At 40.2% G+C, this 15,400-nt stretch overlaps 1 protein-coding gene across 3 annotated transcripts in view; it reads right to left on the reverse strand.

The window, feature by feature from the left end:
* Positions 1-15,294, reverse strand: part of GOSR1 (golgi SNAP receptor complex member 1) — a 33,939-nt gene extending 18,645 nt beyond the window's left edge. For 2 of the 3 annotated variants that reach the window (XM_054847437.1, XM_054847435.1), the window contains exons 1-6: positions 15,183-15,294; positions 14,605-14,719; positions 12,793-12,880; positions 12,468-12,575; positions 11,214-11,305; positions 10,771-10,845 (exon numbers count right to left, since the gene is read on the reverse strand). In XM_054847437.1, the coding sequence (XP_054703412.1) occupies positions 10,771-10,845; positions 11,214-11,305; positions 12,468-12,575; positions 12,793-12,880; positions 14,605-14,719; positions 15,183-15,213 (509 nt within the window). In that variant the 5' untranslated portion in view covers positions 15,214-15,294. The remainder of the gene's footprint in view (positions 1-10,770; positions 10,846-11,213; positions 11,306-12,467; positions 12,576-12,792; positions 12,881-14,604; positions 14,720-15,182) is intronic. The other variant, XM_054847436.1, reaches the window with a different exon arrangement.
* Positions 15,295-15,400: the final 106 nt, after the last annotated feature.

Raw genomic sequence — 15,400 nt, forward strand, 5'->3', positions numbered from 1 at the left:
AATACAAATATATAGATTATGATGAAACAAATCAGACTTCTACAGTTATTTCCATCATACTAATCATTTCTAACTCACAAGTGAAAGAAACACTGTGCACACGCATACAACACCCCCCCAGCTCCAACTCATTTTTTCTGCTTGCCATCAATGCACCTTATAATCTAAAAATTTCAGAAGATCATTAAGCTCTTTAAAAGCTTAACTAGAAGAACGTAAAGCAGAACACTTTTTTTTTTCCTGTGATAACAAGATATTCCAGATTTTATGAGACTCATCTCAAGCTTGCTTCAATTCACTGTCAAAGAGTGAATTGCGCTGGAGCTGCTTAGCTAGTTTGGACAGTCTCCTACAGTTGCTAACGAAGACAAAAATCAGTGTAGAAGCCAACTCATTGACCGAGACTCAACACAAGATCACGACAAGACAAACATACCTAGGGTATATAACACCCAAAGAGAAAATTCATAATAGAGGATTGTGCAGACGACACAAAATTCAGTCCTCTGTTTTTATGGAAGAGCTGAAGTAGCACCTGCTAGGAATGCACAGCATGCAACAGCACAGGGAGGAAAAGGAATATGACTATGAAGCATACGTCTTACATTTCCAGCATGAGAAGAGCTAGCTGGCCAAAAACAAAGACGTGAGGTAAAATGGGCGTTTTCGGGGATGTACAGTTTCGCCACAGTAACGTTCAAATACTGATGTAAACTGCTATCTTTTGTGGGTTCCCTTTACATGGGAATTAAAGCATAAATCTGGATGCTAAGGAGATACAATGTTTTCATGCTTTCTGTTGCAGCAGGCAAAATGAAATAAGAGCCTACAAGAATCAAATATAAAAACCAGCACAAACATGAGCGTTAAGTCAATGTATAGACTTGCTCCAAAGGAACAATATCTTAACTATATCACACCTACAAACACATAAGCAAGCTTATTTCTGCAGATCATTGTTCTGGGGAGTCTGACAGTAATCACTTTCAATAAGAATAAGGAATAGTTGCAAAATTGGAAAAGAAAAAAAGCATAACATCACATTGCTTTTAATCAATGCAAGCGATTTGTTACATCTAGAATGAAAGGCATTGGAACATAATCCATCGCTCTAGCAGGAGTTAACCAATGTTATTTAGTGTTGAATTTCTTTCCACATGGTTCACATGTATATTGTGTATGAGAAAAAAAAAAACATGCAAGAGGCATGCTTTTCATGGTAGGGAAGAATCTGCCAAAGGATTTCCAGGAAAATAAACTGGTGGTGGTGAAACCTACTCCCTCCAACCTGCAATCCTACGACACAAAATTCACTAAAAACTGGACTCCTAGCTACATCACTAAATAAATATCTCAACAGCTTATCAATTCCAGCAATTTGGACTTAAGATAAGCTAACCTAAGTACTTTCTTTGCAGCTAACATCTGTAAACATGTCTAGACATGCACCCTAATCAATACAAAGATTAGTTGTTTTACCTCAGTTTAAAGAACAATTTAATGGATGCAAGCAAATACCAAGGGATGCTCTCCCTTTGTAGGGAGATCCCTGAACCCAGGGATCCACCTTCACAGGTCCAAAAACACCAACAGGTCGTTTCTCCTAGATTTCCGAATGGTACAGTCTGCATCTCCACTGAACTCCATGGACTTGCCTGGGAATTATCAACAGAGTGAAAGAAATGTTTCTGCAAAAAGAGGAGTTAGCCAAGAAAGCTCTTTGGCACATAGAAAGACTACTGGGGAGAGTGCCTGATGTTTGAAAGTCCCAAGAGAGTGAGCAACAGCAATACTTCTTCCTTTAAAGCTAATCTATAAGGAAAGAAGAGCCTTCTCAATAATCTGCAGTATACAGTTTAGCCAAAGAATGCAGTTAAAAACTTAAAATGAAAACAGCTCCTATTGTCTAAATGAAGTGCAGCAGCTGGTTGCCTATTAGTAAGCATAAACCCAATGCCAGGATGGCACCACCAGCCACATAATGAGGTTTCTAGAGGCTCTCTATTCATGGTTGTGAAAGTTCCTGGATAGATTGACCCTCCATATAATTGCTCCATATTACCCATAGGAACAAAGTTAAATGAACTGAGAAGGGCAGGCCTTACTGTAAGTCATTATCAGTAACCACAACTGTCAGAACAATTCCAGTAACTTACTAATGGACTATATCGGCATTTCCTCAAATTTTACATGCTGTATGCAGAACTAGCATTCAGCGGGAGTACTGATTTCATTGTCTGGTTTAAAACATACGATTTAGATTATACCTTTAACTAAAGGGAAAAGCCCCTCAAAACCAAGCAACACAGCCTTCGTTCTCCAACGCTGATCTGACAAAAAATGAGCTCTACCAAGATAACCTGTCATTACTGATCTGTTGGGCACACACAGACAAGATAGATACACAAATTACAAGAAACACAAGCTGTTTATAAAATATACTGTAACAAAAAAGATTGTGCCACTTTTCTAGCTCAGTGGTTTTTGACTAAAGCTAGAAAAATTGTTCTCCTACTCACATACTCTTAAGTAACCAAGAAAAGGGAACACAAGGGGGAATCTCTTCCAGAAGAACCCCATCATATAAACAACTTTGTAATTAATCTTTTTAATTTCCAGTGAAAAGCTAACACAGAAATGAAGTGAGAATTATCCCTAGGATGACAACCACATTTTAATTTAGTACAAAACTGTAAAATATACATGGATAGAAATGTATTCTGCTTCTTAACTGCATTTTCACCTGCTGTGGTTTTGAGGGCTTGTTTGGTAGACGCAAAAACCTATAAGGCTTTCATCCAGGACTTGGCCAAAGTACCTAATGTTACAAATACAAATGGATCTAGTTCTGCTTAGCAGCATGGACTTGATAGAAAGTATCCTCAGCAGATGGGAGTCAATGCCTTTTTCAAACCACTGGTAAAGCAACACACTAGGTATCCACGTAGCCCACCATTACAGCAGCCAAAAATGACGAGAACTTCATTCTGATGCATTAGTACAGAGGTTCAAATTAAATAATCTCAAGAATATCATATTACTGTATAAATGTCAACTTTCCAGAGGTACACTCTGTATTTGAGAAAAATGGAAATAATCACTATTTAATATATCCTACACATCAAATGAAATTCAACAGCTTGTTTTTACTGGAGATTCCAACAGCAAATAATGAGCAAGCACTTCTGGCCTTAAAGAAGAAGGAAGTACACAGCCACGCCGACAAAAAAAAATACATGACACGCTGCATTAGAATAATAAGTGATTCTCGGATTGCACAAAAGAAATTCTATAAAACTCCACAATTGTTGATTGTGTTCAAAAGATGCACCTACTTTTCAGAACCAACTCATGTAAGAAGGATTTCAGTACTTGTCAAAGTCCTAATTTCGATACAGACCTTGGGGGGAGAAAGCTGTCCTAGTTAAGAAACAGTGTTGAAAGGAAAGCTAAAAACAAATAAAACATGCATCACTGACTTGTTTATTTCTGAAATGAGCAAGAAACTTCAGAAGCAAACACAGAGCTCTGAAGTTTGAAGTGTGGTTTTATATCCCTCCCTCTCCCCAAATCAAGGGCATAGTGTTGTTTCTAAGGAAAAGACCAGACCCGAGAACCAGAGCAGAATTTTAGTCCCAACCACCTTTCTTCTGTGATATATTCTGGTAATCTTTCACACTGTGTTGTGAGGGTTGTTCTTTAGCTTCTGCATACATACAAAAAGAGCTAGGATAGTTTCTATAGCCTCTTTCCCAGGGGTACATGGAAGCTCATGCATAAACCTTCACATTTTATACAGATGGAAAGCAAACAATGAGTTTGAGGTTCTTGATGCTTATGCCTGTGTGACTGCATTCTTTGTCACCTGGATAATTCAATTTTGTACCTGGAGTTACAAAGGCAGCCCCCAAACTAGGTTATGCACATGTGTGTGGTAGGTTCGTTGGTTCCCCCTGCTTCTTCATTTTAGACATATTGAGGTATAACAATACCACAACATTCACCAACGTCAGGAAAATTATTGATTACAGTATTTTTTTAAAGCAATTCAACTACAACGAAAGCATGCACATAAACCTTGCGAGGCTAGTACAATCTTTGGTTTAGTGTTTTGGGGTAGGTTTGGTTTTTTAAGTCCTAAATACAGCACAGGAAGATGAAAAGCACTAGTTGATTTTACTCTAATGAAGCTCAAGCTATTTTTAGAGGGAAAACCTCTTTTAAATCCTGAAGCGCTTGGCTGATTTTCACGTTCTTTTATTAAGTTATTTATAAATAATGATACCCAGGAGAGCATCTTCCTTCATTGCCTGCAAGCTTTGAACGTCCCCAAATTCTCATTAAACTACTTCAATAACTTGCTCATGCAGTCATATAATTACAGTCACATAAAAAGCAGTGAAGTTTCTTTTTTCCAGAAGACATGAACCATCTCCCTCATTGAGGAACATTTAGTATTAAAATAAGGAAATAAGTAAGTTGTGCTCAGTCTGGTGTTGCAGTTAAGTATATGATATGCCCAAGTCTCGTATTCAGTCTGGGACTGTTACAAGGGAAGCTGATCCAGCCACTGATGAAGTGGCTTGTGTCATTCTGCCACGAACCTTGAAGAGACAGAGGTTCTGCCAGCAGGCTTGGACATAAATCCCTTTCAGTCCCATGCAGAGATGAGGCTAAAGGAAGGACTCACTGATGCATAACTGCAATCGAGAAAACTCTGCAGCAATAAGAGACAGAGCAGAAAGAAAAAACAGAATCGTATTTTTGAAACAGGATTACAGGACAAGTCATTGTGCATCTTTAAGTAAGCTTTTGCAATACCAAAAATCATGCTTTGTTCAAATCCCTTTCTTGAAAACCATTTGTGCTGCTGCTGAGACAGAGCATATAGCCCTACCCAAACAGTCCGTGTTACAGATATTCAATGGTAAGTCAGTCAGTAAGGTAATTACCGTAGTCATCCTGACTGGCTAGCTGAGGCACTAGCACACACTCTTAATGCAATAGTTTCCCAAACTTCCTTATTCCAGAAACAAAGAACACAAAGTCAACGGTACGTAACTGCATTTGGGAAAGCAGTGACAGACTGTTGCCAGAGCTCTTGCAATTAATGGCTAGCAGAGAAACATTTCAACCCAGATTCCTCAATCTCTCCTTGCACTGTACCTTCCAGTTCAATAGACAAAGTGCTGCAGTCTTCCATTACTACTGTACAGCAAGTCTGCAGCCAAATCACACCATATTCGGTGCTTCTTGGCAAACAGTCCAAACCAAGGCCATGGACAGCATGGGTTCATCTTTCATAGCAGATCTGTTTTGTTTTTTCATAACTGCTATAAAGCAAATTATTCATTACCAAAGTGCTGTTTCAGTTAAAATCTGTATTAAAATTAAGAGAATGGAGCGACGAGAACACCACATTCTGCTTTGACATGAACAAAAAATAAGTTTAATTTAGAGGCAAGTTTTGCAATTAAAAAAACCCAACCAAACCCTTATTGAGCCTGACTAAAGTGGAGCTCAGCAGTTCTGAGGCTGCAGAGCAGGCAGCCAGCAGGCACCCAGGGAAGAGGCTCATCACACTCCTCCCTCCCTGCTGCTTCCCCGACCGCCTTGGGAAGGAAAACAGGAATTGGTGAATTAGCTGTTTTTCCTACAGTTTTCTTTCTTTCTTTTCTTTCTTTTCTTTCCAAGAATAGATGAAGAAGATGCCGTGGTGAACTGTGTGTCAGCTGGAACAGTAACTGCCCAGGCATCTGTGTGTCCCCTGCCACTGGGGCGGAGGGAAAGGGAGGGAGGGGATGGAAGGGGAGACAACAGCAGTTCTTTGGTTTTAATACAATACTGAAGGTCTGCTGAAATTCACAGGAACCTGAACAGCAACAGCACAGTGAATGGGAATCAGGGCATGCAGAGCAGAAAACAGGGATAACAAAGAAAAGGAAATTAAATTAAGGTAGAAAAAACTGGTAGCTTTTCCCAAAAGATCAACACACATATAATCAAAAATCCTGTAAGGTGTCTCAGCATGTCATCAAACTGACTCCTCCGTGCAAATCAGTACTGAAGTGAAAATCTGTAAGCAACATCAATACTTAGAGGAAAACCAGTCAACAAGTCACTCCCTCTATTAAGATCTGGACTGTATTACGAACAAAGTTTGAAAGCAGTTTCCCGGTGATTATTCTCTACTGAATGTGGCCATTTCTGCCCAAACAACAACAGGAAATTTGAAATAGTTCTGCTGAAAAATGAAATGCAATAACAACAGTAATAAAAATATTTTGTACTCCAGAGTACTTCACATATATGAAGTACTGCACGAACATTAATTTATCCTAATCATCTCCACGAATCAGGTATATATTATTAATAGCACCATTATGCAACTGCTGCAGATTCCCGTTATTTCTTTTGCTCACTTCTCTTATTCCTCTTTTCCTTTTCACATGCAGAACACATCCCTCTGATTTGTTTGCGCTCCTCCTTTTCTCCTTCAAAGTTTCTCACCCACCTACTCTGGCACCCCTACCCTTTCTGTTCCCAGTTTAAGACACAGAGGTTTTTCATGTCCTCAGCTAGCCGGAACACTTCTCATCTACCTGCATCACTTACACCTGAAACTCTAAGTTGAAAAATGTTTTACTGGACAGACTGATAGCCTGGCATAGCAGTGCTCACCAGAAACACACAGTCATCTGACGACAATTAAAAACACAGCTCATGATACCTGCACCAGCACTGGCATCTGTTTCACCACCAGCCATTTCTTTTGGAAAAGGACAGATGCCTAATTTTTGAGCACTGGAGCTGAGTAATAAAGCAATAGTCATACAGTGGCCCTACAATGACAGAACAACTCTAGTACAGCAAATGCTGGTGACCATGAAGTGGTCTAGTTTTCATCTAGATTTTCAAGGAATTCATCACAGGTAACAAAATCCGTAATTTCTATCTAAATCTTGGAAGCCTTCATCAATTTTTACACGAGTTCATTAGTATCATCTGGAATGACATCATTCACATACAATGCAAGTACTAACACAAGGGAAATTCTCACTCACATACACATGCAATATTGCAAATTTAATCAAACACATTAGTCCCTTCTTTGCTGACTTAGGCTATAACACATCAATAACTGCAGAAATTCTCAGGGCAAACACTAAGTTGACAGGACTCTTTCCTCTGAGGCAGCACTTTTCACAGCAGTTTTTAAAATGCTAAGCTAGAGTTATTCATCAAAATTGTTTTCTTTAGATGGAAAACAGTATTGCATGAAAACAGATGACTTGTTTACCTCCCTGGCCAAAAGCATACAAACAGAAAAGATGAGACAAACACCTTTACTGAATGGCACAGACTCGAGAAAACAGGCATTGAAAAACTAACTGCAAACATGACTGTGCTAGATTTGGTATTTTCTTGAGCATCTGACATCACAAAAGATCTGAGATATTAGGTAAAACACATCAACAGGGCATCGATATTCGACAAGACCAGCCTCATTTTAATTAACAGGTGTTAAAATTTTTATTAAAAAATTTAGACGTTATTGTTTTTCTTTCCAGAGGTAGGTAAAACTATCCTGGAGTTATCGGTATAGAAATTAAGTAGGAAACCGAGTAACTTGGAAACTTTATGCCTACTATCCATACTCAATAAATTTCGAGACAAACCTCCTTTCCCAATAAAACTCAGAATCAGCTGCTTTATAAAATGAATTGAACCAGCAGCGATGCTTTCAGTCAAAGAGAGAACACCACAACATGCTTTCTCTAACCCTCCCAGAACTGGGGTGTGGCAGCACAGAGCCCCACACGCCCCCAGCCTGAGGGCTGCCCCGGCAACACCGTGATCCTAACGTGAAAGTGCACCACGCACTTGTGCCAGCAGCACTGACACAGCAGCCAGCCCCACCCAGGGAAAGGGAATCCAGACGGGCGCACGATCCTCACGACTTAATGGATAGCAGGTTTGTATATTCCAGGCATAGCAAGGGTTTGCACACCGCTTCAGCTGTTGTAATTCCCTTGGTGCTTAATATACATTGGATCCTTTTATTCATCAAAATATCGTACTCGCAGATTTTTTTATTTCCCCTCCTTTTTTACGATTACCTACATATGTAAGACAGTCAGATTCTCCTTCATTCTTCCAGAAGGGATGATGTTCAAAATGTGACAGAAAAATAAAAAGGCAAATTTAGGCAAAAAGCAGAGGTGTCTCCAAAGTCCCTCCCAGAGAAGAGCTTTCTGGCTCTCCTCCTCTTACTCCCAAGTGAGATACCACCACAAACAATACCGCCCAGGGCTGCCAGCATGCTTTTTAAAGAGCATTCACGGAAAACGCCGCCAAGAGTAAAACTCAAGTTTCCGCTTACCCTGTCTGACATGGTAGTGCATAAAGAAAAAGGCTGACAGATGAGTCTGGTACTCTGCAGTGGGGTAACAGCTCATACATTCTCCGTTATCAGATCATGGAATAAATACGTAATAGGTTAAAGTACTTAATATCATAAATTAAGCAGGGTCAAGACCAAGTGAACGCCTCAATATTCGATACAAATATATCATTCCTGTAGCATTATTTCATTACTTTGCAGCTAAAATAATACACTTGCAAAATTTATGTCCCTGTCTCCATTTTTCAAGCTCTTTTCATAGGTTTCACAACTTCACTAAAAATACATTTGAATTTTTACTGCTGTGTCTTTGTGACAATGCATATATATACGTCACGTAGCTCTACCAACTAGTGTAGCACCATCATTTACTGCACTGCAAATATTTAGCATCAAGACTCACACAAAGCTTGTCAGCTTATCCTAAGAGCATGTTTGGTGTAATCTGCCAGCTCCTGGTGAATTCTTGGGACCTTTTGCTAGCTTTTACAGCTTTCTGGCATTAATAGCTCATTAACTGCTTTCTCTGAAGACAAATATGTTGAAACTCTTTAATAATTTCCTCTGCCAGTATTTATTTCTGAGCTTACTGATTCTCAATTCAAAAGTTTTGAACATCTTGCAAGCTTTGATTTCTCACCAAGGTTGTCTTCTGCTTCTACACCAGATTTCTTCATACACCCTACAGTTATCTCCACCTTGCAGCAGTATTCCTGATTAGTTTTGGCCCTGTTTTCCTAAAGATCCCCAAATCACGCTTATTTCTTGTTTTCTTTTTCTCATTGTTGTGGTTTCGGCTTTTTTTAAGTCTTGACGTTTCCAAATAATCACCTAGAAGATGGTTTAACTGTTTCTGAAACTGCCTTATTTAATTCTATTTTTCATGCATTTTTATCCTAAAAACATACTGGAGAGTTTAGCATGTTTAAAGTGATCAAAGTAACCGATGCCTCAATGAACGCCAGGCCTAAATTCTGAAGATATCTGCCAGATAACATTTACAAAATGTCTTAAGTTTTCCTCTCTTCATTGTTTCAAACTTTTCAAAATAGTGCACTCAGAGGAATGTCAGATTCTTAGAAGTATATTTTACAACTCTAGAAATATTTTATCTGTAGCTTTCTTTAACAAAATGACAAATGTATAAAAATATTCACCACTCCTCCAATAAAAAAACAAAGCAAACCAAAAAAACGCAAACAACATCTAGAAAGAATATTAACTGGCATTGATTCTTCAAAGTACAACATTTACCTCCACAATATTAAGATTGGGTGGTTTTTTCCCCAGAAGCTTTACATTTCCTGATCATGCATGTCTAATAATAAATTGAACCTAACAAAAGACATAATTCAAGCTTTAAATCAATTAATTTCTAAGTTTTAAAGATATTAAAGAAAATTGAGGATAACGTGGTGGTAAGCCACGATTGAAAAATTTGGTTTTAATGTCCTGTGAAAGATTTTCGTGCAGTTCTGGCTAGAAGTTTAAGTTATTTTTAAGAAAGCACACTTGAGAAAGCCACAGGTAATTTTTTATTTATTTATTTTTTAGAATGAAAGCCTGCCCTCTTGTGTAAGATTGAAGTTTAGCATGACTACAGCCAAGAACACAGAGGGATAAAGATCAGTTCTACTCCTTGACTATCTAGAAAACATACATCTTCCAGCACTCTTCTATCAGAGCGTGCTGCTTTTGCTGAGTGAGGAACACACAAAGCAACTACTCATAACATAATGCCCTCTCTGCAACAAGAATATAAAGAAAGTGCTTTCTATTTTTGCTTGTTACCTTGGCCAATAAACTACAGTCAATTTGCAAATATCTAAGCACACAGGTAATTTTGGAAATAGCCTCTACCATCACCTTTTGTACACATTCAGAAGAGACAAAAGGAAAAAAAAGTTCTCCTCTGCCTAACACTGACAAATAAAGGAGAAGAAAAGGAAGAACAGCTACATCATCATGACTTCCTGTTTTGTTTTTTAAACCTTATTCCAGTTAGGATACTATAAAGGAACCTACCTCCTTAAGAGAAAGAGGCCAAGCACGAAGTCTAAGCCACAAGTGACTTGCGAAAGCCCACTGAAGACTATATATAAACATCACTTAGCGCTGCTAAAGTCGAAATCACTGAAAACTAGCACAACTACTACCTACTACGTGCATTTCAGTCAGCATGAGCAATAATGTTTATCCAGCTGCATAACTAGCAGCACTGTCATAGAATACATAATGCAGTGCATTCATCATGGACAATACCTACAAAAGGACAAAGTTTTCACCCATACTTGAAATTAAGAATGCTTCATCCCCCCGAGAAGTTAGACCCCTCCAACAGAAGTAAAAAAACAAGTAACACCTACTTTCGAAGGTGTTCGTGTTCCTTCAGGAATAGTTCTGTTCTTCTGTTATTCACTCCAGACCCGCTTTTATATGATCTAAAATGAAAAAAAATAGTAAGAATTGAAAATCGTTTTTTCCAGAGACTTTTCATTAGACTGTATTAAGTGATTTACATACCTATCATGCTTTGTTACTCTGAAGTGACCAAACAGAAAAGTTCCAGACATTTTTAGTGTGATTTGGCATAGCTTAATAGTTTTACTTTAAAACATTAATTCCTTTTCAGTTAAAAAAATGCAAACCAAAACAGAATCTTATCATGACCTTAATAAAAGTTGTCAATTCAAGTAACTTTTTTTGCTTTGCTCAGAGCACAGATGAATAAGCTATGTCAAGTATTCTCCTACAGGAGGGTTGCCTTCTTCAGAACCATGCCATTGCTATAACACACAATACAACTTACTCGATATCTTTTCGTACTGATCCCAACAGATTCTCCCTCTCTCGTATCGCCAAGAAGTTTGCTTTGGTTTTGTGGAATTCGTGCGTATAATCCTGTAATGAAACAATTAGTCCAAAATGAAGATCATGGGATCACTTCAACAGAACAATATACTCAAGTAAGATCCAAACATCTTTGTATTAGAGAACAGTTAACACTTTAAAAGTGCAAGACCAACTTATTAAATTAACATCTAAACTGCTTGGAAGTTAATGTGAAGTATTTTTAAAACTCACTGCTCTTGCAGTATTTGCTAACTTTTGAGAGCTACAGTTAAGGTCATAGAGGGAAATCCACTCTAATTCCTGGTCTCAATTTCATGTATCTTCATCCTTCTGATGAATTATCATTTTGTGTTGGAATTTCCCATTACTGGTTGAACCAGAAGCGCTAGTAAATCCTACTTATTTGGTGTGGTGAAGACATTCTTGGGTTTATTTTGTTAAGTTACGCCAGATAAAAAAAACAGAGTCTTTTCTGAACAGTGAAGACAACTTTTTTTTTTTTAATGTTCAAGTTGCAATTTTACATTTGAAAACATTTCAGGCAGCTAATACTTCTTGAAAACAAATTTAACTGGCAACTGATGTCTACCAAAACCACTGTAACATTTGGCAGAATTTTTCATATAAATGCTATGGCTTTTACAAAACACTATGCTTTTTATATTGTGTATTGCACAGGTACAAAACAGAAATCAAACTGACCAGCCAATAAATAATAAAACATGCATTGTTAACATTACTATGCCATGAAAACATCACCAGTTTGAAAGACAGTTGATTTATAACACTAATTAGTAGCTTTAGCCATCATATTTCCTTCAACTCCCTTTAGCAGTTTAGATGGTTTTGCAATCATATTTTCTTATCTTAAATTGATGTTCCCTCTCATATTGCTATGCGAGAGACCACACAGACAAGATAATTCATTACAGTAGCCTTCCCCTTTTGCTATATAAGACACCTATATAAGACAGCATACTTTACTGTTCTTTCTTAGCTAGGAGCATAGTCACCAATATAACATAAAAATTGCTATGTTTTCAACTCAGAGTTCACCAATTGGAGTGCCTGGAGAGAAGAAAAGTGAGATGGGATCAGTGGCATTTAAGTCTTATGGTAAGACATTCAAGCCTGCTGTGACATCAGCACTGCTAACAATTATTCCAAATAAAGAAACAAAATAAAAACAAGAAGGACAAGCATTTGTTACCTGCAATATGTCTCTATGACGCTGTAATGTATGCATCAGTGCAGCATTCAGGGACGGGACTCCTGCGCTATTTGTGTATTCTGCCATTTTGTCATTTATTCCAGTAAGCTAGAGGAAGAAAAAAACCAAAACCAAAAGCATGAAATGGCTTACTCTGGTAAGAAAGTTACAGTGACTAAGTTGAAGGAGCTAGCTCTAATGACAGATGCATCCCTTCAGAAACACTCGTCCAACACCCACACTAGGACTTCCTAACATTCATAACAGAAACCTGTACTGCAGTATTTCCTAGATGCTGAAGTAAGCCCACAGTAACTTGAGTTACCTTTCCCAGAAGTTGTTCAATCTCCACAGCCATGGTCTCAAACATTCTGTCCTGGCTCGATCCATTTAAGAGGGGAGTTGTGTCAGAGCTGAGGAAAAAGAGGAGGAGCAGTTACTGACAAGTACATCATCTTTTCATGAATACAAGAAATAAGGAAACACCAGTGTTAGGTGTTGGCAAGCTCCACTACCCAGGTTTCCTAGAGACATGAACTAAGCTCAGAAAAATTACATTTTCTTATCATACACGCCTTTAACTCTTATCTGAACCAATGACACAGTATCACCTGGGGAAAATATAGCCTCTCCTTGGAACGTATGCCTGACACCAAACACTTGTCTACAACCAGCACACATCTAGCACCAATGCCCTTCTCTCCCCAAATTTTAAGCTTGATTTATTTATTTATTGGCAGGAGGAAGCACTGCATTATTAGCATGTTACACCAGCTACATAATTACACCTTAATAACACAGCGCTAGGACAACCCACTGACCCATTAAGCATTCAGTGTTCTACAGGGCAATACAAACCGCGCAATTTATCACAATTAGCGTTTCATACAGTACACCTTCCCCATGCTTTTTAAGATAAGCTAAAACCACAACGAGAAGTCATATCTACGCAACAGAACAGAAGCACAACACAGGGTATGCCAAGCTGCAGAAGTATGACAACTAATACCTTTCAGAGACTACTCCGCTTTGGTAAGCTACCATAACTAGAGTAAGAGAATTAAGTTTTGCCTAGGATAGCAAGAATAACTAAAACAATTAGACTACATGGCAAGTAACAACACAGAGCTAAAAACAAGAGAGGGGCTAGGACTCTGATTCAAGACTAACAAGATCATTCTTGAGGCGCTCTCAGGCTACCAGAATCAGAAATTCATGGAAAGGTTCAAAATTGATTCAATAATCAAATTAAATAAATAGATAAAAATATCAACACACATACACACAGTAGTCACACTCACAACTGATACACAGTGTTGTGACCCACAATTAATAAGCAAAGAATGGCAATTTTTAAAGGTTGCGCACAGGGACAGAGAATTTGATAATTAGTGCTGTGGAACTGCAGGAAAGACCTCAACTCTGGCCCATAAGCTAGAAAGACTTGAAAAGTTTTATCATATTCATTCTTCAGTTAAACATGAATCTGTCTAAAGCAAGCAGAAACTATCTGCATATATGTACACATGTATGTATGTATCTGGTTCATATGTGTATATAAACATACATATAGCTCTTGCTATTACCACTCATCTTAAGAGAAAGCCAGAAACAGCTGTTCCTCCTGAAGGGAGGGCTGGTCCCCTGCACAACCTTGGACTGTGACAGCTGCTCAGTGCTCCAGTTCCCTTATCATTAGAATAGGGATTACAAATACACCAGCCCACCTGGGAGGTGCAAGGCTAAATTCCCTTAACACCGAAGTCCCTGAAACTCCCCTGCTAGTTTAATACAAGAAAAACTGGAAAATAAGCCCATGTAGTGTGCATTAAAAAGCCCTATAATCAGCTCACACACTAACCCCACAGTTACAAACTGAAGTTTAAATTCAGCTTCCCCTAGCGACATATACACTCTCACAATGCACCACCGCAGCCCACACACCTTTCTGACTCACACGTCAACATCATTCAATATTGCATCAAGACCAACACCCATCACAGCATCAAGAAGTGCTGAAATGACCTTCTTAAGAAGCTAAGCACAAAAGCCACAGGTGGGACTAGCATTAAGCAAACCATAAAAATGAACCCAGTATCACGAGCAGCATTTAAAACATAAAGAAACGGGCTAGTACCTATACCTGTCGCGCCTTCCGTCTCGGGTGCTGCTGTAGCTGGTGCAGAGTTTGCTGAAAGAGACCAGCTTCAGGTCCAGCTCGTTCTCCAGCTGCCTCGCCTGCTTCCTGAGATCTGCACGGGAGATCACAAACCCGCACGGTGACCCCACGCCTTCGGGGGCCGCGTTTTCACGACGTGCTTTCAAGCGGAGCTGGTGCAGACCGCTCGGAGCCCCAGAGAGGGGAACCCCACAGAGAAGGGGGGGCCCTCACAGAAGGGGAAGCACCCCATGCTGAAAGGGGGGGGGGAGGCACGGCTGAACACCCGCAGGCCCTGTTCCCCCACGACCGGGAGGGTCCGACGCGGGGTGCCGACCCCCTCACCGCTGGCCCCGAGGCCTCCCCGCCGCGGGGCTCAGCCGGGTGCCGACGGCCTCACGGCTGAGGGGCCGATGGGGCCACCGCAGCCTCGGGGCGCGGACGGCGCCAGCCCCCCAGAGACAGGCAGAGGGGACCCGGCGGCGGTTCCGCCGTGCCCCGGGAGAGCTCCGCGGCGCGCAGCCGCCCCGTCCCCGCCGCCCTCAGGCCCCACTCGCCTTCCCAGTAGTTGCTGCTCCCCGCCGCCATCTTTGTTGTCCAACGTCAGCCACGGCCCGGCGAGCCCGCGCCGCCGAGATGGGCGGACTAGAGCGTCTTCCGAGAAGCGCGGCGACCGACGGGACGGGAGGACCTCCCGCTGCAGCGCCCCTTAGCGGCTGGGCGGCGCCTCACCCCAGCCGCTCCTCCGCAGCGCCGAGCACCAGGCGGGACGCGC

This window comes from Grus americana, chromosome 19, assembly GCF_028858705.1.
Source record: "Grus americana isolate bGruAme1 chromosome 19, bGruAme1.mat, whole genome shotgun sequence".
Taxonomy (NCBI): Eukaryota; Metazoa; Chordata; class Aves; order Gruiformes; family Gruidae; genus Grus; species Grus americana.